A 27,596-nucleotide genomic window follows, 5' to 3' on the forward strand; every position below is an offset into this window, starting at 1 on the left:
GCAGTAGATTTCAGAGCTTTCAGGCCACAGAACCAAATGGTTCTAGGCTGAAAGGAGTCATCCTGCTTGTCATTTCTTATACTGGTCACTTCACAAGACATCATTTCATATAAGTCTTTCGAGGCCTTTGGGGAGTCATCCTGTTTGTCATTTCTCATGCCACAATCCTATTCCCTCAAAATCCTATACCACAGGGGCAGCTAGGTGGCCCAGTGGATAGAGCACCGGCCCTGGAGACTGGAGTACCTAAGTTCAAATCCAGCCTCAGACATTTAACACTTACTAGCTGTGTGACCATGGGCAAGTCACTTAACCCCAATTGCCTCACCAAAAAAAAGAAAAGAAAATCCTATACCACAGTTTCTTTAGCCATTCCCTGATGGATGGGCATGCCTCTGATTTCAATTCTAAATCACCACAAAAAGATCTGCTAGAAATAATTGTGTCCCCATCAGTCTTTTTCTCTTTTTGGAGATGTCTTTGGCATCTAAAACTAGCTGTGGTATTATTGCTGGATCCGAGGGTTTGATTTTGGCCCAGAAAGGCATGAAAAGACTTATGTGAACTGAGGTACAGGGAAATGAGCAGAACTGGGAGAATATTGTGCACAGTAACAGCCGTATTGCTTAATGAAGAACTGTGAATGACTTAACTATTCTCAGAAATACAATGTTTCAAGACAATCCCAAAGGACTAATGATGAAGCATACTATTTACCTCCAAAGAAAGAACTGATATTGACTGAACACTGACTGAAGCATGCTATTTCTCACTTTCTTCCTTTCATTTTTTTTTATCCAAGTCTTCTTGTACAAAATGACTAATATGGAAATGTTTTACATAATTGCACATGTAGAACCAACCATGTCAGAGAGGAGGGAGGGAAGTGAGGGAAGATAAAATTTGGAACTCATAACTTTAAATAAAAATGTTCATTTTTTTCAAAAGTTCACTGAAAAAAAGAACTTCATAAAAGAAAAGCAGGTACAAAAGCTCACTGAAGAAAATAATTCCATAAAAATTGTTATTGGGCAAGTAGAAGTAAATGATTCCATGAGACATTGAGAATCAATACAACAAAATGAGATAATGAAAAAATAGAAGAAAATGTGAAATATCTCATAGCAAAAACAACTGACCTGGAAAATAGATCCAGGAGAGGTAACTTAAGAATTATTGGACTAACTGAAAGCTATAATATATAAAAGAGCCAAGAAATTATCTTTCAATAAATTATCAAGGAAAACTGCCCTGATATTCTAGAACCATATGGTTAAGTTGAAATTGAAAGAATACACTAATCGCCTCCTAAAAGAGATCCTAAAATAAAAACTCCCAGGAATATTATAGCCAAATTCCAGAGCTCCCAGGTCATGGAGAAAATACTGCAGGCAGCCGGAAAGAAACAATCTGCATAACATTTCAGAAGGCAAAGGAGCTAGTTCAGATTACAACCAAGAATCACCCAGTAAAACTGAGTATAATCCTTCAGGGGGGAAAATGGATAGTCAGTGAAATGGAGGACTTTCAAGAATTTCTCATGAAAAGATCAGAATAGAAAATTTGACTTTCAAATACAAGACCCAGGCATTAAAAGGTAAATAGGAAAGAGAAATCATAAGGGATTCATTAAACTCAAACTGTTTACATTCCTAGATGGGAAGATATTTGTAATTTCTAAAAACTTTGTCATGATTAAAGCAGTTGGAAGAAGACAGAGGACATGAGTGTAAGTTGACTGTGAAGAGATATCTTAAAAAAAAATAATGGTGTGTGAGAAGAAGAAAGGGAGACATGCAATAGGGCAAATTAGCTCACATAAAAGAGCCTTTATGGGGGCAGCTAGGTGGCGAAGTGGAGAAAGCACCGGCCCTGGATTCAGGAGGACCTGAGTTCAAAGCCGGCCTCAGACATTTGACACTTACTAGCTGTGTGACCCTGGGCAAGTCACTTAGCCCTCATTGTCCCCCCCAAAAAAAAGAGGGAGAGAGAGCCTTTACAGAGGAGGGAGAGGCAGGGGAGCCTTACTCTCACTGGAATTGACTCAAAATGTGAACAACATGTACACTCATTTGGGTATTGAAATCTCTTACCCTACAGGAAAGTAGGAGAGAGAGGAGATAAGAGAAAGAGGGTAGGGGAATAGGGGCAGGGTAGACTGATAGAAAGGAGGGCAGATTGGACGAGGTGACAATCAGAAAGAATCAAAACTTTTGAGGAAAGACAGGGTGAAAGGAGAGAGAAAGTAGGAATAAATGGGGGAAATTGAGTGGAGAGAAATGCACCATAATCATAAATGTGAAAAATTTTTTACAGCAAGTTTCTCTGATAAAGGCCTGTTTCTCAAATGCATAAAGAACTCAATCAAATTTATGAGAATACAAGTCATTCCCCAACTCATAAATGGTCAAAGGATATGGAGTAAAGTGGCTCACTAGAATGTTGGGAGAATGATTTTTCTAGCAAATTCATTTGTTTCCCTTCTGATGGAAGTACAAGCCACTTGGTGACATTGGCTATCATATACACATATAAATACCCATATGCATATATATATATATAAATAGGTGTGTGTGTGTGTATTCACTTACGTAGGGCAGCTAAGTGGTACAATGGATAGAGTGCCAGGCCAGAGTCAGAAAGACCTGAGTTCAAATCTGGCCTAAGATATTAACATGTGTGACCCTGGACAAGTCACTTAACCTTTTTGCCTCAGTTTCCTCAGCTGTAAAATGAGCTGGAGAAGGAATGAGACTAAAGTAACTGAAGAGACAGTGCTGTGTTTACAACAGTAAATGGGCGAGGGGGAATCATAACCTGAAAAAAATAATACTAGAGACAAATGGAGGAAAATATAAACCTAACTCTCATAACCCTAGGATTAAATGTAAACCTGATTCTCATGAGAGAATTGGTGGTACAGTAGATAGAACACTGGGCTTGGAGTAGTTGACCTGAGTTCAAATTTGGCCTCAGACAGACATTCACTATTTGACCCTGGGCAAGTCACATAATTTCTGCTTCCATTTCCTCAACTGTAAAATGGAGATAATAAAAGCATTTACATGGTTGCTATGAGGATCAAATGAAATAATATTTATAAAAAAATTTTAGCACAAACAGTAGTAATATACAAGTGCTTATTCCCTTGTCTTCACAAATGTAAATGTAAATGGATTAAACAATAAAATTATTATTTTTATTCGATAACCATAGACCTGTATATCTGGCCCTAGTCTCATCTCTGAGTTACCAGCTTCCTTCTGGTCTTATCTTCCCAGATGTACCATCAGCATATGAAACTCAACATTTCCAAAATGGAACTTACTATCTCCTCCATATACTTTTACCTCTTCCAAATTTTCTTAGTCCCTATTTACAAATTTCCAACTCCCTAGTCAGTTTTTTGTAACCTTGATGCAATATTTGATTATAACCCACACCACTCCCATATCTTAATGGTCGCCAAGTCCTACAGACCCTACCTCAAAAACATCCATCTTTCTTTCCACTCACACAGCCAGCCCATATTCATCATCTTTCACTTGGACTACTGTCTTAGCCTTCTCATTGACAGCCTCTACACACATACCAAAACTTTCAGTACCCCTTATTGTTTTTAGCACAAAATACAAGCTCCTCAGCCTGGCATTTAGGGCCCTTCACAATCTGGTTACAACTTACCTTTCTAACCTTATTTAAGATTATTTTTCTTTAGGTATTCTATATACCAAATGTAATATTCCTTCCATACAAATCATATTGCCTCCTTTCAGTTCCATCCCACCCGCAGTAGAGAATGCATTCCTTCCTTATCTGTCTCAGAATCCTAATCTTTCAAGGTTCAGTTCTAGTGCAACCTCTTCCATGAAACCTTCTCTGACTCCTTCCTCTCCACTAACAGACATGCAGCCACAGTTGTTAGTACTCTTCCAAAGAGGTCTGTGGACACTGAGGACAACTTCTGATCAGGATCACACTGCCAACAGAGCACTGCAGTGCTCAGAGAAAGATTGTACACTAGGGCAAGGAGAGGTCATAGCATTCAGGGTGGGAAAACAGGTGCCAATTAGTAGATTTTTTTGGCAACTACCCAGCCCTGTGTTATAAATACATGGTGGAACTAAGGAGATGTGAACCCAGGGGGTAGCATTCTGAGGTAGGAAGCAGCCACAGACCCTAGGCTATATATAAAGAGAGGAATGTTACTGGTGAAATCTGAAATAACTGAAGAAACAAAGGTTTGAACTTCTGAGCAAATCCATTTATTAAACAATTCATGCCAATTGCATAACAAATCAGGACCAGGCCTCCTCAACTTGGCATTGGACCCCAAATACCAGGGGAGACAGATTAAAGGAAATAATTAACAGGAAATAAGGCAAGATACAAATTTAAGTAATCTAATTTCTAATTAGAGGAAAGATTAGCGGCTTTCCAAGTTCAAAGGGAAAGAGCAAACAGATACAATTCCCTGAAATCAAAGAAGTAGGTATCCCATTCCCCTCTCCAAGTGTCTGTATTCAATCAAAGGAACAAGGAAACAATAACTGGTTGGCCAGTATGGGACAAATTTTCAGACAAGAAATGTAGGCTGCTTGAGATATATAATTGTGAAAAATATCTTTATATCAATCTTTGAACCTGACTGAATTTCTGGTCCACATAACCTAGGTCCTTAGTCTCTAAGCAACAGGTAGAGCTAGTCTAGCTTCCCAGCCATTCAGGGCTATGTTCAAATAATGCACTAAAGTTTTCTCACAATTCCCATAATTGAATAAAGTTTTCTTGCAAGACAAAAATTAGACTAGACCCACAATTGAATAGAATGGGAACTGAGCTAGATCCAAAATAAAGTCACAAGATGGATTCAACTTGGTTCATATAATTCTCAGAATTCTCTCAGGAGCAAATTCAGATGCAAGGAGTAGCTGTGTGACTCAGATTGCAGAAACCTAGTGAGGTCTCAGTTCCAGCTTCTATCCCAAACTAAAGACTTCAGAGGAATAAATAGGGCAGGAATCCTAAACCAAAGAGGAGCCTGCAGTTCTGTCATTCTGAACCAACATAACAGCTAGCTGAGAGTGGCAAAGTCCAGCAGCAGTCTACTGATGCTCAAAACTGGTCAGAGGGGGCAGCTAGGTGGCACAGTGGATAGAGCACTGTCCCTGGATTCAGGAGGACCTGAATTCAAATCCAGCATCAGACATTTGACACTTACTAGCTGTGTGACCCTGGGCAAGTCACTTAACCCCAACTGCCTCACCAAAAAACCAACCAAACAAAAAAACTGGTCAGAGACTAGCAGAGCTTAAACTAGGGAAGAAACAATTAGACTTTGCCTTGGAACAAATCACTTTGGAAGATCTGAATGCTTGTAGTAGGTCCCCAGCCTGCCCCTGAAGTTCTGGAATGAAACAATACTCTATACCCCAAGAAAGCAGGACCACAACCTGTGCAGACCTATAGAAATTCACCAGCCCTAACATCAAATCTGAAGTCAGGAAGCAAACTGGAAAGAAGGAGCAAACAAAAAAGAATCCCATCATTAAAAACTATTATGGTGTCAGGGACAGTCAAATCACAAACTCAGAAGAGAATGACTCCAAAATATCTTCAAAAAAGCATTATAAAACCCAACTTGGGCACAAATTCAACTCAAATTCTGAGAAGAAATGAAGCAAGAATTTAAGAAAAATGTTTTTTATGAGTGAAATGAGAGTACATACAGTAAAAACTGGAAAAGAAATTAGAGCTATGGAAGAAAGACTTGTAAAGGGAATTAACAGCTTTAGCACGAGAGATACAAAACCTTGCCTAAGCAACAAACTCCCTGAAAAACAGAATAAACAAAATAGAGGCTAATGACCCCATGAGACAAAAAGAAATATTAAAACAAATTTGAAGGACTAAAAAATAGAAGAAAATATAAGGCATATCACAGTAAAAGCAGGTTGAGGAAGAAAAAAATTAATGAAGATTGGACTGTTTGAACACCGTTTCCTTTTCGTAAAAGAAAACTGTCTAGATCTTTTACAACAAGAAGGCAAAGTAGAAAGAGAATCCAGCAGTCACCTTCTGAAAGAAACCCTCAAATAATGCAAAGTCTCAGGAATGTCATAGCCAAATGCAATTTTTAAAAAATTAAATGTTTTGAAAAAATGAGCAGCTAGAAAGAATTAAAGTACTAAGAAGACACAGTCAGAATCACATATGATTTATTTAATCAGCCACCACTGTAAAGGAGCAGAGAGCTTAGAATATGATATTCCTGAAGGCAAAGGATATAGGCCAAGAATAACAACCAGCCAAATGGAGTATAATGGCACAGGAAGAAAAATGGGCATTTAATGAAAGCATTCCTGATGCAAAGACTAGAAGTGTGTAGAAACTTTGAATTTCAAACACAAGAGTTAACATTAATTGTAAATATGAATGAACAATGATAATGGATTTTTAAAGTATAAACACTGCTTACATTAAAATATTAGGAGATCCATATGTCCCCTCTGAGCCCTATCATCATCAGGGGCCAAAGAGGAAATTTAATTTGACGAGGTCTGGGAGTGGTTCTGTTATGTCTTTATGATTTTAAAAGAAGAATGAAAAGAGAAGAGGAATATAGTTGGGGCAGTGGAGGGGTGGAGGGAGGGAGGAAGAAGATTAGGGGAAATTATCTCATATAATGAGTTTATAGACAAGGAGGAAGGGTTGGGGGAAGCAGCTAACACTTGAATCTCTCATTTGAAGGCATAAGCATACACACATACAACTGGCTAGAGAAATACATTTCACTCAACAGAAAAATAGGAGGGAAAGGTGAGAAATGAGGAAAGAGAATTAAAGGGAGAGTAGATTAAAGGCAAGATTAGTCCTAAGCAAAACAAATTCTTCATTAAGGATTTACAAAAATATAAGCTCTTTTTCAGATAGCAAAGAATGAGAATCTAAGGAGATACCTATGAAGGGGGTAATGGCTGAACAATTTATGTTATATAAATGTGATAAAGCATTATTGTGCTATAAGAAATGATGAAGGGAATGGTTTCAGACAAACCTGGGAAGACTTGTGTAAACTGATGTAGAGTTAAGTGAACAGAACCAGATGAACAATTAATACAATACAGTAAAGTCAAACCATTTTCAAAGACTTAGGAACTCTAATCAGCATAATGACCAACCACAATTCTAGAGGATCAGTGATGAAACCTGCTAACCACCTCCTGATACTTTAAGAACTCAGTACAGAATGAGACCAAAAGAAATTGTTTAATGTGGCTAATGGGAAAGTTTGTTTAACAAGTCTACTTGAGGGGGGTAGCTAGATGGTGCAGTGGATAAAGCATGGGCCCTGGATTCAGGAGGACCTGAGTTCAAATCCAACCTCAGACACTTGACACTAGCTTTGTGACCCTGGGCAAGTCACTTAAACCTCATTGCGCCCCCCCCCAAAAAAAAAAAGGGAGAGAGAGCAATTTCATCTATAATCCTCTTTTTCTGTTCAACTATGCATATGAAAATGCTCTTTTTATTTGGTGTTTGTTAAGTTCAGAATAAAGATAAAACATTTTACCTGTCCAATTACGTAAGATAGAACTACAGTGATATGTCCGATCAATCCTCAATTTTCATAGGAGCAAAATTCCTAGAAAACCATTTGAAAGTAAAAAATGTGAATGTTGATATGTTGAACTTTTGAGAAACAGGGTTCCATTCTCACAGCCACCAAAAAACCATAATCTTTCACGAAACAGAGATCTCTGAAAATACTTTTCTGCATACAATTTTTATAACAAAATTTTAATTCTGATAACATACTTTTCTGAAGAGTAACCATGAAATAACCCATAAAATGCAGTACACTAAGTTTGTTAACATAGAAAACATTTTTTTCTCACCAGTAGTGCCCTAGAATTCTGTGACCTTTTTGGCTAACATTTCAATAAAAAAATTATTTCAGATAATATTCACTTTTTATAACATATGAAATCTACAGTACTATAAATACTGTATAGCAAATAAAATTCTTAAAACTAAAACATTTTTTAACCTGAATCTTACCTTCTCCTGTGTCAGATTGCTAGCAGCATATGGACATTGTACTACAATGGAAACCTCTCTACCTTGGCTGTCCTCTGAAAACCAAGGGATAGGTTGCTGTGACTTTAGTTGCTGCTGTGGGAAGACTCCCAGAGTGGCATTGGAGATCATAAACAACCCACCAGCTTGAAATAATCTATCAGCTACTCTCTGCTTTGTGAACAGTTTGAGATCCTTAAGGGTCTTCCAGCTGACAATGCTTGCAGATATTTCTGGCACCAAGTTTATCTAACACCTTTATTTTCTCCCTAAGCACATCACTGACTTTGCATCCTTGGGCTTAGAACTCAAAGGACTTTCACTATGCTTTGGTCGAATAATTGCAACACAAAACTTGAGTTTTAAAGGCAAACAGTTAAAATATGCAGTGAATGCACAGGAACTCTTTATATCAGGGTGAACAAGATCAGTGAAACACCTGGTAGAATACCAACCATTCTACAAACTTGAAGGCATTCCACCTCTCTTTTTTTTTTTTTCTCTACTGCATAACCACAATAGGGGAATGCTTGACGCTGATAAAGTTAAATGCACGGATGTTGAGGATTGACTGTGTGTGTCATTTGGTAAATAATGTATATTTGTTTATAACTTATGATGATCAACTAGTTAATATATAGTTTTAACTTCCCATATATGTATATATGTAATTTCTATACAAACCTCCTATAACCATGTGTATTATATGCATATATGTATACATACTATATTGTCATATATTTTGTTAGTAATGAACTAATTTGTTTACATAGGACTCAAGGAGATCTCACCTGAAAAAGTGCAGAATTGGAACACAGCTTTAACTTCTCAAATTAATTTTATTACCCAAAGAAGGGATGCTATGGCTCATCGCATAATGTCAGCAAGGCTTCATAAGATTAAGGAACTGAAAAATGAATTAGCTGATATTCACCATAAGCTAGAAGCAACTGTCTTAGAAAACCAACTGTTGAAACGACTTCAGTTCAGGCACTTGAAAGCAATAGGAAAATATGAAAATTCACAAAATAATTTACCCCAGCTTATGGCTAAACATCAGAGTGAAGTAAAAAATCTAAGGCAACTTCTTAGAAAATCTCAGGAGAAAGAAAGAAATGTATCCAGGAAACTTAGAGACACTGACAGTGAGTTGTTAAAGACCAGAGATTCCTTGCTAATATTGCAGAAACTATCTGAAGACAAAAATCTTGCAGAAAGAGAAGAACTTACGCAAAAATTGTCTACCCTTACCACAAAAATGGAGACCAATGACAAAAGAATACAGGTTTGGTTGTTAAATTATGATTTTAAAAATTTTGTATAACAATTTTTAATCTGTGTAAAATGTCCTTTATATATTAATGGTAGTGGTATTTGGCATTTTATAATATATGAAGCAGTGTGGTATAGTGGAAATAGGGTCTATAGCTTTGCTGATGAGTAAAGCCCATAACATCCAAATTTCAAGTCCAAGTAATTTCAAAAGGTGAAAAAAAAGCTATATTGAAGCCAGTATTGGAATTAAAAAGAGAAAAAAGGATATCAATGCTAATGTTTAAATAATATGGCAAGAAGGGACAATAATATTTGCTTGCATGAAATAATTGTTCTGAAGCAGTAGTAGGGAACTTTTCTGTTTAGGAACACTGACCAATCCAAAAAAAATCAGGTAATGGATACACAAAGTAAAAAAAATTTGGAAGTTTTTTTTAATGATGAAAATGTAATTTTCATTACATGTAATTCATTTTTAAATGAATAGAGCACATAAAATTCTATCCAATAATGAAATCACATTAACATGTTTTACATGTAGCTCACTGCATAGCCACTAGTATATGGATTGAGATTTGCCCACACAAAGTAGGTCTCCTACTAGTGGGAGCCTCAGCACGTGTGTCTAGTTTTCCTCCTCCAGTGGAATAAAGAAAGCATTTTGCTTTTAACCAGTTAGCTATTTAGTTTTATTTGTTTTTATTTGATTTTATTTTTAGAGTTAACTGTGGTAGTGATAAACTGTGTGAGCTCTTTGGGTTTTTTAGAGTTAATAGCAGTTGTGGAGCTGCTGTGGCTTTTAGTCATTTGTTATCAGGGTTGACACCATCATATCTTTCCCCCTCTTTCTCCCTTAGATGCTCTTAGCTATATGTAAAACATATTAATTCTGGGATTTTGTTATGGCAGAGTTCATCCAGAGGATGTGTGCAAAGGATTCTTGTTAAGCCAAGCTCAGGGCACAGCTTGCTTGCAGGGCCTTAGCTCTGGAAAACGGTGTGTCTCCTAATAGTAAATAGAGAAGAGTAAAAAGAGAGGATTGGTCTTGACATGGGGATCCTGACAATGGAAAGAGAAAGGGGCTGACTTGGGGGAAGGAAAAAGACAAAGATAAAATACCTACTATATGGCTCCAGATCATAAGATACACATCCTTGCTACTGCCACTGCCACTGCCACTGCCAACAAAAAAATTGCTCGAAATTTCTCTTTCCTTCATAATTCCATGTAATAATTCATTAAATTATCTGATTTCGGGCAACTAGGTTATGCAGTAGATAGAATGCTGTGCCTGGAGTCAGGGAGACCTGAGTTCAAATTTGGCCTCAGGCACTTACTAGCTGTGTGACCATGAGCAAATCATTTAACCCCTCTTTGTCTCAGTTTCCTCATCTGTAAAATGAGCTGGAGAAGGAAATGGCAAACCACTCCAGTATCTTTGCCAAGAAAACCTGAAATGGAGTCACAAAGTGTTTAGACACAACTAAAACAACTGTAAAAAAAATGTTATGCTCAGACACTTGACACTTACTAGCTGTGTGACCCTGGGCAAGTCACTTAACCCCTATTACCACACACACACAAAAAGGGGCAGCTAGGTGGCACAGTGGATAAAGCACTGGCCCTGGATTCAGGAGGACCTGAGTTCAAATCCAGTCTCAGACACTTGACACTTACTAGCTGTGTGACCCTGGGCAAGTCACTTAACCCCAATTGCCCCACAAAAATAATAATAATAAGTTATACCTTCTAAAAATTGGAAAATGTTAACATTTGGGTTTTAAATAACTACATCTACCTACAAATTAACTGAACCCAAAATACCTTAAGTTCATAAAAATGACTAAGATTTTTCCACTGACCAAAATGTAAAGACCAGAATAATGTTGAGGTGATCTTGGTTCTGTCACTTACTCTTTGTTCTGGTTCAAATTCTTTTGTCAGAGAAAATATTGAGAATACTTATCCTTCAATTAGATATTTATCCATAACTATCTTCACCCAAGAAAAAAAAAAGACAATCTTAGCCTGGACACATACTGTCAGCTTTTGTTTCTGGTGTGATTACTATTAACTTATCAGAGAACAATTCTAGCCATAACTGTTCAGTTGTTTTTCAGTTGTGTCTGACTCTTCATGACCAAATTTGAGGTTTTCTTGACAAAGATACCACTCCAGAGTGGTTTTTCATTTCCTTCTCCAGCTCATTTTATGGATGAGGAAACTGAGGCAAACAGGGTTAAGTGACTCCCTGGGTCAAACAGCTAGTGTCTGAGGCCAGATTTGAACTCAGGAAGATGAGTCTTCCTGACTCCAAACCCAAGACTATAGACACAATCTGCCCCCTAGCCACAATAGCCTAACAAATTGGAGTTGAGATAGTTTGATGGCCCTGAAGAGGTGAACCTAGAACCTAGTAGGGGGAAGCAATGACCAGCAAGTGTCCTCTCCCCATCCCACTCCCCCAGTCACTTGGGGACTTTGAGGGGTTCAGGGTGGAGAGGAGCAAAGGGGAAAGGAACTGAACCAAAGTACTAAGATGGCCAACAGAAATAATACTACAGAATGCTACATCTAGCAGAGAATAGAACCAGTAAAATACAAGAGAAGCAAACCATATACCTTTCACAACTATGGTTAGAAGATATGTCCTTAACCAGATAGGGAAAAGAAGCAATTACATGTATACATATTTCTCAGCTGTGCATGGCACCTTTATAAAAACTGACAGTGTCATAGGACATAAACCTCAGAAACAAATACAAAAAAGTAGAATTATTTATTATACACATTATTTACTGATTACAATGTAATACAAATTATATTATAGGGATACTGGAAAAGTATCAATAATCAACTAGAAATTAAATAACTTTATATTAAATTTTATTTTGTTGATCAGCAGAAATCTTTCTTCTGTCACTCCTTATCCCCCCAACATTGAGAAGGAAAGAAAAAGAGAACCCCTGTTATATGTATAGTCAAGCAAAATAGATGTCCACATATAGTTCTACATATGTACAATACACAAAACACAGAAATATACGTGTCTTTTTCTGTATTCTTGAGTCTTTCACTTCCCTATCAGATAATTAGCATATTTCTTCAGTATTCCTTTGGAATCAAAGTTGCTCATTATATAGATGAGAGTTCCTAAAGCCTTTCAAGAAAGAACTTGAGTGTACAGTACCTTAGCTTGCCAGGTGATCTCCAGAATCTTCCTGAGACAGTTCAAATGGAAGCAATTCAGTTTCCTGGCATGGCACTGGTAGCCTGCCATAGAACAATGAGGTCAGCACAACAGCTCTGTAGACCTTCAGTGTGGTAGGTAACCTAATACCTCTTCTCTCTCACACATTATTTTGGAGCCTCCCAAACACTAAGCTAGATCTGACATTGCAAGTGTCAGCTTCATCATCTATATGTACACTCCTAGAAAGTATACTTCCAAGATAAGTGAACTTTTCTCCAGCATTCGGTATTTCTCCATTTGCTGTAGTCAATGGTTCTATATATGGATGGTGCAGTGCTGACTGGTGGAGAACCTGTGTTTTCTTGGTGTTGTCAGGCCAAAATTAGCATAATCTCAGCCTCAGAGACTGCACTGAGTGCATAATCATCTGCAAACAAAAAAATCATACTCCAACTCTCCCTCTACTTTAGTCATGGCTTGAAGCCTTTTCAAGTTAAATAATTTACTGTCACTGAGGTAGCTGCCTTTGATGCTATTTTCATTCTCATTGAAGACTTCTGACTGAATGGTGGGTTGCTGTGATGTGGCTAAAATTCTAACTATACTGTCTAAAAATCTAATGAGTGGTCACCAATAAATTAGAAGCTTTAGCAAGAGTTTAGACTTCTAAGCATTTATTAAGGAGCATAAGAATTTGGTGAAGAGAGAGAAAGAGGCCTAGATGCCTACATCTATTTATCTCAGGGAGCCAACATTTTTAGCTCCACTCCCCATGAGGTCCTGGCAAAAGAGACAGAGAGAAAGCGAGCCTTGCCCCTTCTTTATCCCACAAGCCTCCTGTGAAACCGGGAACATCCCATCCACACGCACACACAGCTCCAAGCTAATTGGCTGGTAGCTTTGTTCAACAGTACCCACAAGCAAACGTCACTTCCTGACGTCAAGGAACTGACCTTCCAAGCCACATGGCTTGCCCTCAGATGCCTTCTCCTCATGGCGGAGCTTTCCTACAGTAACTTTCCAGCAGGTGGCATCACTACAATTGTAACATGACAACATTACTGAAAACCATGCTTAAAAACATGGGAGCAAGCACACAGCCCTGCTTCACTCCACTGATAAATAGAAAGTGTAAGATCATCATCCATTATCCAGGAACCATACAAGCATGCTGTCATGAAAATGACATACAACACTGATGAACTTCTCTGGGAAACCAAATTTTGTCATGATCTTCCAAAACCCCTCATAACTGACAGTATCAAAGGCCTTGGTCAAATCAATGAATATTGTGTAGAGACCTCTTTTCTGCTTTTGGCATTTCTCCTGGTTTTGTTGAGCAGCAAATACTATACTGACTGTTCCTTGGCCCTTTCTGAAGCCACACTGGCTCTTGGGTAGATGGCCATCTTTTAGATAAAGGATTAGCCCTTGAAAAAGGACTCTGACAAGAATCTTGCCAGCAATGGCTAAGAAAGAGGACCCTCCCTGCACCCCCCCCACTACAGTTATCACAGGACAATCTATCTCCTTTTCCTTTATAGAGATGGAAAATAGAGGCATCCTTGATTTCTTGGAGGACATCTTCCCCTTGCCATAGACAAACTAATCTGCTAGTAAACCCTATGGAGTTCTCATTTTTCATTTAGCAGTTTCTGAATTTCCCCATCATTTTCATCAAACAAGTCTTGATGTTTGTGACTATTCTGGCCTAGATGAGTAAATGCAATGCTGTACACCAAATCTCTGAAAGGTGTTCCTTCTTTTCTGCTCCACAGTTGCCAACTATTGTTGGCTCAGCTTTCCCTCCAAGTCTGGAGCAAATTGTTCATGCATGGAGAAGTTCTCTAATCGGTTGACATTGTCTTCTGAAAGTTGTCTTGCCTTGGGACCACACCTTTTGTTGAATGAGGTTTAAGTTTGGAAAGGATAAGTCTATGGTCAGTCCAGCACTCTGTACCACATATCACCTTTGTCACTCTCACAATCCTGTCTGTCTCTTTGCCTTACATAGTCTATTAAATTCCAATGTTTTCTGTGAAGGTGCATCCATGAAGTTTTATTGCATTTAAGTAAATGGAAGACAAGTGCTGGTGATGAGACAGTCATGAGACACACAAGTAGTATATGAACATTCCTGTTGCTGTTTCTAAGTCCCTGCCAAGGACTCTGCTATGTCTGATCGTCTGTGACTACTCTGCCATTAAAGTTACCCAGAATTACAAGCTTGTCCTCTTTCAGCACATTGATGAGGAGGCTCTCCAGGTCTTCATGACATTTTTCTTTGACCTTATGAGGCTTTGTCATGGTGAAAGCATGTGCACTAATGATGATAGCACAGCACTTTCCTGCAAGTGACAATCACATGTCATGAGCCTTTCTTTCACTCCTTTTGGGAGGCATGCAAGCTTTTTGACCAGATTAGATTTGATTCTGAAACCTGTGCCAGCTTCACAGTGCTCCCCATCATTACAGCTACTCCCAAAAACATATCCAGCTCTAATTTCAGTAAGCTGACCTTCATTTGCCAGGCTTGTTTTACTCAGGGCTGGTATTTGGATGCAATACCTACTGGGTTCTCTCTAGCAACAAGAGCTGTTTATCTTTAAGGTCTATTGGATTTCATGTTGTCCATAAGCAGGCACACATTCCATGTACCAATGGTGAGTAGAATCATTTTTCTAATAGTTCTGTATATTTTTTGTGTTTTGACTGTAGTGTCAGGTTCCCCACCTGCTATGGTAGGCCAGGATTAGGTTAGGTAAAGCAGTCAATTTTTAGGGTACCTTTTCTAATCCCTTCATCATGCAAAAAGGTGAGCAGTGTGGTCCATTTAAAAAGCTACTCAAGGGGGAAGCTAGGTGGAGCAGTAGATAAAGCACCGGCCCTGGATTCAGGAGTACCTGAGTTCAAATCTGGCCTCAGACACTTGACACTTACTAGCTATGTGACCCTGGGCAAGTCACTTAACCCTCATTGCCTCATCCCCCCCCCCAAAAAAAAGCTACTCAAATAACCAGAAGGCTGCCAAATACCACTGCTGCTTCAGTCCAGTAAGAAGACAACCCTATGGCCCAGGTTGCCTGTGTGCGGGGTTGTGACTATAGCTCTCACTGTATTTGCACCTACTGCTTCATCATTTTCCTGTCACACAGAATTTTGAGGTAGGTAAAAATGGCAAAATGGTATGGGGGATGTCTTTTGACTCATACATAAATTGGATTTAAGCAAGGCAGAGTTGTGCAAAGTTGTCCTCAGTCTCTCTTCCAGAGTCATCAGAATCCAAAGGGAAAACAAAGGTCAAGACATCAGGTGATGGACCAGGATACAGGGAATAACCTTGGCATCCTTGATATCTGACCAAGCTGTAAGCACTATGTAGCACCTTCTTCATCCACTGCCTTCATGGCCAATTGGAACAAATTGCTCATATGTGCCTGTTCTATGAGGATAGTCTTCACATGCATGGGATAGACACCCTCTTAACTCACTGATGGGTTTGAGGCCCCTTGGTTACCCTCAACCTGGTTTTGTCCTTCTGCTAGAATGGTTTATTGGGGTGTGGCCACTGTACCTGCTACAGTTTCTTGGAGCCACAGGTGAGAGCTAGGAGGCAAGTGGACACCAAAGTGGAAAGCATCCCTGAGAAAGGGCTTGGCAGCTCTAACACCAGAAGTACTACATCTTCCTTTAATACCCATATACCCCAACACATTATAGGCCAGCTGAATCTCTGAACCAAGTTCAGGGACAAAGAGCCATGACTTAAGCAGTTACAAAACAAAATCAATTAATTGCAAATAAGATCAATAAGAAAATGATACATACTTGACCTTAATCTTCTCAATTTCCCCCTTAGATCAGACATATATATATATAATATATGTATATATATAAAACAAATACATATAATATGTTTAATACATATATATATATAAAGATCAATCTATAAACTAATCCTATAAGATCTTTAACAATCATTATCAACAGTAAAGTGCACTAACACATTTTTCTGGTGAAAGTTCAAAACAGGCTTTAACACAGTAACTAATGCAAAGTTAAAAAATAAGAAGATGACTGATTCATCAAAGTACAAGCCACAGTAAAAATATCTAAAGCCACAGACTAATTCTAGAAGGGGATTTACATGTCTCAGAGCAACTAAGAAAAGTGAAGAAACATAGATACTTGAGAAGTAAAAATCCAAATGATCAGTAACATTTACTAATATCAAGTCTTTCAGTAACCTACTCCCAAAGTCCGTTTAATCAGCATGTTTCATCTTGAATACCAGATGTCCCATATAGCCATAAGGTCCTCTGTTAGCATCTCCTTTTGGACATTCTGGAATAAGTCTCATACTCAGGGTAGCTCTAAAGTGGTCTCCTCTTTAATAAATTTGCTTCTATGGTTCTATATTTCTTGTAGAAAGTCTTAAGTTTCCTGCTAAAATCTTTTACAAAACAGATCTCAATACAATTTAGTACAACATCTTAAATTTTTTCTCCAATAAACAGTTAAAATAGAATCAAACCTTGTGGATTCTGATATTATCAATAATAGAGCTATAAGACCATTAAATTAGGAATCCATAGTTCACTTGTAACTTCAGAGAATTTCAATTCTTAAATATCACTTGCTGTTTCTATCTTTTCTAAACCCTGTATCTGATATAAACACTGCCAATAACATACTGAAGAATCTTTTTTTGGGGGGGGGGGCAATGAGGGTTAAGTGACTTGCCTACAGTCACACAGCTAGTAAGTGTCAAGTGTCTGAGGCCAGATTTGAACTCAGGTACTCCTGAATCCAGGGCTAATGTTCTATCCACTGTGCCACCTAACTGTCCTGAAGAATCTTTAAAAAAAAAAAAAAACTATGAGAATTTGACTTGTAAAATGAGCCTTTCTGGTTAAAGATTTAATAATTATCAAAGTAGACATGTAAGCTTAAGGTTAAGAGTGCTTGTCTAAAGTAGCAGTGACTCAATTACCGTAAGTTTTTTGTGATGTAAGTTAGCAAATTGCTATGTTGATATATTTAAGAAATTCAAATACCCGTTAGAAAATCAAAAGTTAAATATTTTAAAATACCATAGAAGGGGGGAAGCCAGGTGCTGTGTCGTTTGAAATATATTGGGGGTACCTGTCCCTGTTCTAAGTTATTGGGGAACTTAGCTGGGATGTCTAATATATTGCTACTTATAAATTAGAGGCTAATGCACCAGTTTTGGGTATTAAGCATTTATTAAAGCTTATTAAATGTTAGTAAAGAGAGAGAAGATGGCTCCAGAATTCAGAATCCCTATATACCTAGATAGAGAAGAAACGGGGGCCTGTGGCTACCTCCTCCAGTGTCCCAGCCAAGAGAACCTATCAGAGAGCTTAAGCTTCCTGTGGTGGGGAGGAGAAGCAGCCTTTACATACTGCTCAAAGCTAATTGGCTAGCATCATTCAAATCTATTGGTTTACTGGACTTGAGGGTGGTCCATATTAAAATGAGCAGTACATGCTGAGGTCAGAGTCCAGAGGACAGACCCTCTGAGGGGAAAAGCTTTCAGCTAGCTGTGGTTTTAATCTCTATTGTCTACTGAGCGTTTGAGTCAGTCTGATCTCCAACTCTACTGACCCTGGGCTGGCTCTGAGAAACCAGTCAGGCCTCGAGTGGGGTGGGGGTCCCTGGGTCCCCTAAAAAAACATTATTAATAATTTTCTCACAGAGGCATGGGGCAGCTGGGTGGTATAGAGGATAAAGCACAGGCCCTGGATTCAGGAGGACCTGAGTTCAAATCTAACCTCAGACCCATGACACTTACTAGTTGTGTGACCCTGGGCAAGTCATTGCCTTGCAAAAAAAAAATACCATAGAAGGCAGAATTCTTAAAACCTTTTAAATTACATATGTAATTGTCTGATCTTGTTGCTTTCTTAGATTTAGTACTTAATTTTTTACTTTACAGTTATTTAGAACTCCAGATTTTTTAATTAATTCCTATTAAATTCCCTCCTTAAGAAGAGTAGAGACAGTTAAGGATTTAATCACTAATTTATTTAAAAGTTGCTAATTATATTCCAATTGCAGCAAATAATCTGAGATGGGATGTGTAGATATACAGTAATTAATTCAAAATTGTATATAAAGAATAGAATTGTATAACAAATGAGTTGTTTATAATAACACGCCTTGGCACATGATCCAAATACAGGTATTGATTCCAAATTAAATTATAAATCAAATTAAAATTGGATTTTCCATTGAGGTAACACAAGATAGTCTATAAGTTACTCTCCTCAAAGATAACTACTGAAATTCTTTTCTTCAAAACAAAATGGGGGCAGCTAGGTGGCACAGTGGATAGAGCACCGGCCCTGGAGTCAGGAGTACCGAGTTCAAATTTTACCTCAGACACTTAACACTTACTAGCTGTGTGACCCCAGGCAAGTCATTTAACCCCAATTGCCTCACTAAAAAAAAAAAAAAAAAAGGAAGGTGTTTCTGATTTTAACTTGAACTAATAGATTTGGTCCCACAAATACTTTTGTAATTGTCTAATTATTCCTAGAGCATTCTGAAAAAATTAAGGACTTTGTCTAATTCACAAATCTTCTAACTATAAATAGGCAGATGACATAGTTGTTTAGGGTATGGAGATGACTATAAAAGGTGCTGAAGTATCACAGCAGCAAGATTCATCATAAAAATTAAAAATCACGGCTTAACTAGTTTGATCAGAAAGATTTGCTATAAAAATAAAAAAGCTATTTGCTATAGTGGGTTGGGACCACTAAAGCAGTATTAGTACTGGTCTTACAGGCCCAAGGAGACAGAATAACTCAACACATGTGTTCCATTTGATTTCAGATAATAGTACAAACCACCAAGTATGTGACAGAATACTACAACCAGGCTCAGAATTGACCAGGATTTCTTGTACAGGAAACTGGGTCAAGAGGTTCTTACCTTACCCTTCCCTTCCCAAGGTTACCCTCCCAGCCATTTTCCCAGGGACAGATTGATATCCACTGGCTGTCAATCATAAATCCTCTCCCATTGAGCTGCTGGCATTTGTCTTGGAGCGGTGAAACACTGACTCAAGTACACAAAGCTCAAATAGAAAATTCAGGGTCCCAAAGGTTTAATCTCAAATAGCAAAGTCACAGTAAAACTGAACACAGTTGTTTTTACCACTCTCAAATTGTTGCAATGAATAAGCTAGCAAATAACAAGTTATCAGGCCTTCTTTTAAAAATCACACAAAGGACTATATTTAAGCCTTTTCTTCTATTATTTTCCTTTCCCAAATACAGCTTAAAATTCAGTCTGAAGTAAAGGCAGTCATCAGATTTCTAACAAAGCAATTTTATTATGTAAATTCACATAGCAAATATATGATATTTTACCAACACTTTGCTTTAAAAAAGCAGAAAACATATTTCTAAGACGAGTCTGTTGTAACTTCACCAGACTATTCTAAAGATGTAACTTCACCACAGGCTATTCCAAATGTAACATCATAATTATCATAACCACAAGTCATCACATAAATCATTTCTATACTGTAAACACAGTCAAAAAAAATTTCTAAATTTTTTGCCCTTATTCAAGGACTGTTTGTAAAGGAGAAAGGGGATTCTGTTCCCAAAATTAACCAACACACAAATTCTTTCACAGGGTTGATAATAATTCATTACCTTGCTGAAGCTGGCAGGTTTACAAAATAAGATTTATAAAAAATCTTTCTCCCACTCCCCTTTCCTTTCCAAAAAATAAGCAATTATTATTTCCCCTTTTAAAATGTACCAATTTAAATTATTTTTTCACATCATGACAGTAACCCCTAACAAATTAATTCCACATATCTAAACCAAAAAGAAATAAAATGTCCAATGACATAATATTATCATTCCCTTAACAGCATTTCCCAGAATGTACAAGAAAATTAAGAAACCTGATCTTAGGACACAATATTATGAATTTAAAACACAAAACAAAACTCCATACTAATCAGATGATATTAATTCAATCAAATATATTTCCAGATTATCTTTTTTATAGAAAATCATTCAGTCTATAACAAGTGACTTTTAAAATCACAATCCCCACAGGAGGACCTGAGTTCAAATGTGACCTCAGACACTTGAGACTTACTAGCTGTGTGACCCTGGGCAAGTCACTTAACCCTCATTGCCCCACAATAAAAATTTAAAAAATAAAAAGACAATTTTAAAAAATCATCATTAGGGGGCACCCACTAGCTGCACACTAGGGTGCCTCCTTCTCATGAGAAGAAAATAAAGCCTTTGTCACCTTGAAAAAAAATCATCATTAACTATTACATTTCCAAATGAACAGTTTCAAACAATTTATATTTAACAACAATTAAATCCATAACAGTTTAATTAGTAACCCCAAAGAATCCAAATTTTAAAAGCATTTACTACTTTACCAGTAGTCCTAATACAATGAATTATAAAATTAATGTTAGGTACCATCTTTATCCACATTACAGATAGGTAAATTGAGGTAACTTGTTTTAAAATCACACAATTAACAAATTACCTGATTTATGCATTTTTAACACTTTGTCTTAATGTCAAAAATAAAATAAATTCTGGCATCTTATTAGGAGAGATACATTTCACTTAAAACTGAGACCAGAATAATTAAATTTATTATACCAGGATCTATTTAAATATCTGTCTAAATCATGTATCCATTTTGACCTTGTCTTGGTATATGGTGTAAGTTGTTGGTCTATACCTAGTTTCTGCCATTCTGTTTTCTGGTTTTCTCAGCAATTTTTGTCAAACAATGAGCTTGTTGTTGTTGTTGTTTTCTCCAAAACTTGATTTTTTTAGGATTCTCTAAGTATACCATCATAGCATCTTTAAAGAGTGATAATTTTGTTTCCTCATTGCCAATTCTAATTCTTTCATTCCTAGTTCTGAATTTTTAATTGTTTTTCTTCTCTTAAATGCTATAGCTAGCATTTCTAGTAAAATATTGAATAATAGTGATAATAATGGTCATCCTTGCTTTATCCCAGATCTTATTGGGAAAGCTTTTAGCTTATCCCCATTACAGATAATTCTTGTTGATGACTTTATTTTTTAAAAATATTTTATTTTCCCCCAATTACATGTAAAGACAATTTTTAACATTTGTTTTTTAAAAATTTTGAGTTCCAATTTTTCTTCCTCACCTTCCCCTTCCCTAAGATGGTAAGCAATTTGATATAGGTACAATCATGCAATATATACAGGCAGTCATGTAGTCATATTGTGAAAGAAGACACCTACCCAAAGGAAACCACACACACACACACACACATATACGAAGAAAGTATGCTTCAGTCTCCAAACTCCATCTATTCTTTCTCTGCAAGTGAATAGTATTTTTTTTCATTATAAGTCTTTTGGTATTGTCTTGGATCATTGTATTGCTGAGAATAGCTAAGTCATTCACAGTTAATCAGTGTACAGTATTGTTGGTACTGTGTAAAACATTCTTGTGGTTCTGCTCACTTCATTTTGCATCAGTTCATGTAAGTCTTTCCAGGTTTTTCTGAAATAAGCCTGCTCAGCATGTGTTTATAGAACAGTAATATTCCATTACAATAATAGACCACAACTTGTGCAGCCATATATATATATATGTATGATCAGAGATACTTGCTGTGAAAATTGTTTCCCAGGTTTCTATTCACCTTCAAAACTTGACTGCATTGGTTTTGTGCAAAAATTCTTGAATATAATCAAAATTATCCATCTCATATATAGTATTGCTCCCTATTTCTTATTTGATGTAAATTCTTCCCTTATCCATAGATCTGATAGGTAAACTAGTCCTTGCTCTCCTAATTTGCTTATGGTATTACCCTTTATGTTTAAATATGTACCCATTTTTATCTTATCTTGGTAAAGGATGTAAGATGTTGGTCTGTACCTAGATTCTACCATATTATTTTCTAGTTTTCCCAACAGTATTTGTCAAATAATGAGTTCTTATTCCAAAAGTTGGAGTCTTTAGGTTTATCAAACACTAGATTACTATGTCATTTACCACTGTCTTGTGTGCCTAATCTAGTCTACTGATCAACCATTCTATTTCTTAGCCAGTAACAGATTATTCTGATGATTACCACTTTATAATACAGTTTGAGGGGCAGCTAGGTGGCGCAGTGGATAGAGCACCAGCCCTGGAGTCAGGAGTACCTCAGTTCAAATCCAACCTCAGACATTTAACACTTACTAGCTGTGTGACCCTGGGCAAGTCACTTAACCCCAATTGCCTCACTAAAAATAAATAAATAAATAAATAAATAATAATACAGTTTGAGATCTGGTATGGCTAGGCCACCTTCCTTCACACTTGTTTTCATTAAATCCCTTGATTTTCTTGACCATTTGATCTTCCACATTAATTTTGTTGTTATTTTTTCTATCTCTCCAAAAAACCGGTAGTTTGATTGCTATAGTACTGAATAAATAAATTAATTTAGGTAGAGGCCTAACTATGAGCAACTAATGTTTTCCCAATTGTTCAGATCTGACTTCATTTGTGTGAAAAGTGTTTTGCTATTGTATTCATATAGTTCCTGGGTTTCTTTGGGCAGGTAGACTCCCAAATATTTTATATTGTCTACAGTTATTTTAAATGGAATTTCTGATTCTCCCTCTTGCTGCTGGACTTTGGTGATAATAAAGAGCAATAATGATGATTTATGTGGGTTTATTTTATATCCTGCAACTTTGCTAATGTTGCTAATTATTTCAATTGGGTTTTTAGTTGATTGCTTAAGATTCTCAAGTATACCATCATGTATCATCTTCAGAGTGATAGCTTTGTTTCCTTATTGTCAATGTAATTTCTTTTCTTTTATCTTTTTGCGGGGCAATGAGGGTTAAGTGACTTGCCCAGGGTCACACAGCTAGTGTCAAGTGTCTGAGGCCAGATTTGAACTCAGGTCCTCCTGAATACAGGGCTGGTGCTTTATCTGCTGCACCACCAATGTAATTTCTTCGATTTCTTTTTCTTCACTTATTACTATAGCTAGCATTTCTAGTACAATATTGAATAAAGTGGTGATAGTGGGTATCTTTACTTCACCCCTTATTCTATTCAGAAGGCTTTTAGCATATTCCCATTACAGATAATGTTTACTGATGGTTTTAGATAGATATTACTTATTATTTTAAGGAAAGCTCCATTTATTTCTATGCTCTTTTGTGTTTTTAATAGGAATGGTATTGTATTTTGTCAAATTTTTTCTGCATTTGTTGAGATAATCATATGATTTCTGTTAGTTTTGTTGTTGATATGTTTAATTATGCTGATAGTTTTACTAATACTGATCCAGTCCTACATTCTTGGTATAAATCCCACCTGGTCATATTATACAATCTTTGTGATATATTGCTGTAATCTCCTTGCTTGTATTTTATTTTTAAATTTTGCATCAATATTCAATAGGGAAATTTCATTTTCTTTCTCTGTTTTTGCTCTTCCTGGTTTAGATAGTACCATATTTGTGTTGTAAGAGCAATTTGGTAGAACGCTTCACCTAGTTTTCCAAATAGTTTATATAATATTAGAATTGTTCTTTAAATGTTTGGCAGAATTTACTTGTAAATCCATCTGGCCCTGGGGATTTTTTCTTAGGAAGATCATTGATGGCTTGTTCAATTTCATTTTTTAAAGATAGGGTTATTTAAGTATTCTATTTCCTCTTCTGTTACTCTAGGCAATTTATATTTTTGTAAATATTCATCCAATTTGCTTAGATTGTCAGATTTATTGTCATATAATTGGGTAAAATAGCTCCTAATAATTGTTTTAATTTCTTCTTTTTTAACTATGATATTTTTTTTTGGTGGGGCAAAGAGGGTTAAGTGACTTGACCAGGGTCACACAGCTAGTAAGTGTCAAGTGTCTGAGGATGGATTTGAACTCAGGTCCTCCTGAATCCAGGGCCAGTGCTTTATCCACTGTGCCACCTAGATGTCCCTTAATTTCTTCTTAATTCATGTCACCCTTTCCATTTCTGATACTGGTAATTTGGATGTCCTCTTTTTCTTTTTAATCAAAGTAACCAATAGTTTATCTATTTCATTGTGGGGGGGTGGGGTTCATAAAACCAGCTTCTATTTTAATTTATTAGCTCAATGGTTTTCTTACTTTAAATTTCACTAATCTCTTCTTTGATTTTTTAGGATTTTCAATTTGATATTTAATTGGTGATTTTAAATTTGTTCTTTTTCTAGTTTTTTTAGTTGTATGTCCACTTAATTGATCTGCTCTTTCTCCATTTTATTGATGTAAGCATTTAGAGATAGAAATATTTCCCAAAGTACTGCTTAGGTAGCATCCTATATATTTTAGTATGTTGTTTCATTGTTGTCCTTCTCTTTAATGAAATTATTTAAAATCTTAGAGTGTTGCCTAGAGCACTGAAAGGTTAAATGACTTGTCAGCCACCATGTGTCAGGGAGGACTTATTCCAAATCTTCTTAGCTCTGAAACTCACTCTTTATCTACTATGCCATATTAAATTTAAATAATAAAATTCTAAATATTTACAAGCATTCTTGAGTTATTTCAACTCTTTAAGTTACAGTTTTTGTTTTGTTTTGTTTTTAGTGAGGCAATTGGGGTTAAGTGACTTGCCCAGGGTCACACAGCTAGTAAGTGTTAAGTGTCTGAGGTCAGATTTGAACTCAGGTACTCCTGACTCCAGGGCCGGTGCTCTATCCACTGCACCACCTAGCTGCCCCTTAAGTTACAGTTTTTAAAAATCAGTTTAGTATATTGTACTTAAAAATAAATTTTATTGAGAAGTATCACAAACATTATGACACTTTTAACTTTCCCAGAAAGATGCAGTAAGTAACATAATAACACCATTCAGCTGTGTCAGGGGTCTACCGTGTGTTGAAGGGAAGGGAGTCAGATCACATACTTGTTAAGATTTGTGTAAAGATTCAATATGTACCAATTCAGATTTGACCTTGTTTGTGTATATCATCAAAAACAAAACAAAAAAAACTTGGCATTTACTGTCAGAATGAATCAATCATGTTACTCTCATTTTTGTTGATTTGTTTTGTTTGTTTGTTTTTTGAGACAATGAGGGTTAAGTGATTTGCCCAGGGTCACAGGGCTAGTAAGTGTCAAGTGTCTGAGGCTGGGTTTGAACTCAGGTCCTCCTGAATCCAGGGCCTGTGCTTTATCCACTGCACCATCTAGCTGCTCCCTGTTGATTTGTTTTTAACTTTTTTTATTTAAAAAAATTGGATGAAGGAATTGAAATTTTAAAAATCCAATCATTTTAGCCATTGCTTCACACCACCCTGGGAGGTTCTCTCTCATACTTTATCCCCTTTGGAGAGAGATGGTTGTCTTCTCCTTAGTTTGGAAAACTTTTCTTTATGGTTTACAAAGTGCTTTCCTCACAACAATTCATTTGAGTTATGTTTATAGGTGATAAGTTAAACATTTAATGATTGATACATTTGTTTTAGTTACGTTAATGAATATGGATGATTGAATGCAATATTCTTATCACATTCAAATATATCAATAACAAAAGACAACTAAAATGATTGGTTTTTAGTTCAATAGTCACATAGAAATATGGCCTAATTGTTCTATGGGTACTTTGTCATGAAACTCTATGTCTTTAATAACTTTTTAGAAAACTAGTCATTACAGCGATACATTTTGTTTAGTTAAATAAATTTATCCCAGCATAGATATAAGTATTTTGATGTTAGAGGATTTTAACCTCAGAGCAACCTATCCTCTCAATTTTACAGATGATGAAACAAGCCCTGAGAAATTAAGTAACAAAAGTCACAGCCATTATTTGAGCCCAGATCTAACTCCAAATCTAATGCTTTTTCCTCTAGGCCATACTGCCTACTAATGTTATGAATCATTTGTTACCAAATTTATTCTTTTAACTGCGCAAGTAATTTGTATTATATCCAAATTTATATTTCCTGGGTTTTTTATATTACTTTTTTTGTGTGTGAGGCAATTGGGGTTAAGTGACTTGCCCAGGGTCACACAGCTAGTAAGTGTTAAGTGTCTGAGGCTGGATTTGAACTCAGGTATTCCTGACTCCAGGGCCAGTGCTCTATCCACTGTGCCACCTAGCCGCCCCTATATTACTTTTAAATGTGACTTAATGATCCCACTATGAATTAACATTTTAAATAAAAATATATTCTGTTTTTAGACCTTAGAAAAACAGCTGAGATTGAACAGTAATGCCTTTAGTCGTCAATTAGCCGCTGAAAACAGAAAGACTGTAACAGCTAGAACTGCTACAAAGAACCTTCAGATGGAAGTAAAACGCCTTCAACAAAAACTTAAGGTATTCCTTTAAAAATATCGCCTATTATATGTATATATTGTGCTGAGATCTTTTCATAGAACCATATTAGTTACTTGAAATGATTTATGTATCTGGATAATTGAACTGAATATGCCTCTTAAATTTTTTAAGTTTGTGTACTGGAGATATCAACAAGCAGAGGATCTAATGTAAGCATTATCATTTATTAAACGAAAAGTCAACTGAAATGGGCTCTGAGTGTTCTAAAAGGTTCTATGGTGAGTAAAGTGCATTGACTTTAGTATATGGGTTTTGTGATATTGAAGTGGAATTTCTTTTTTAAAAATTCATTTTATTTTTGAGATTGAGTCTCACTATCTCACCCAGGCAAGAAGTACATCTGCCACTCATGGGCCCGAGTCCCAATACTGAATGGTATGGAACCATTAATCGTCACCTGGGCCAATTTGCTCCTTCTTAGGAAGCCTAGTGACCTCCTGTTTCCCTGAAACTCTAAATTGGTGTCAGACTTGGTATGAACACTTGATCAGTATTAGCTCTACTACAATTAAAAACTCCTAAACTCAAGTGATCCATCAACCTTAACTTCTTGAGAAGCAGGGACTACATGTGTGCACCACTCACTGTACTTGGCTTGGAATTCTACTAATAAACTATAATGTGCTAATAAACTAATTTTACTTTGGCACT

At 36.6% G+C, this 27,596-nt stretch overlaps 1 protein-coding gene across 1 annotated transcript in view; it reads left to right on the top strand.

The window, feature by feature from the left end:
* The window catches only part of LCA5L (lebercilin LCA5 like), a 56,992-nt gene that overhangs the window by 9,949 nt on the left and 19,447 nt on the right, over positions 1–27,596 (top strand). The window contains exons 5-6 of the mRNA XM_043992078.1: positions 8,853–9,364; positions 26,787–26,924. Of these exons, the coding sequence (XP_043848013.1) occupies positions 8,853–9,364; positions 26,787–26,924 (650 nt within the window). The remainder of the gene's footprint in view (positions 1–8,852; positions 9,365–26,786; positions 26,925–27,596) is intronic.

The sequence above is a fragment of the Dromiciops gliroides genome, chromosome 3 (assembly GCF_019393635.1).
Source record: "Dromiciops gliroides isolate mDroGli1 chromosome 3, mDroGli1.pri, whole genome shotgun sequence".
NCBI classification, from domain to species: Eukaryota; Metazoa; Chordata; class Mammalia; order Microbiotheria; family Microbiotheriidae; genus Dromiciops; species Dromiciops gliroides.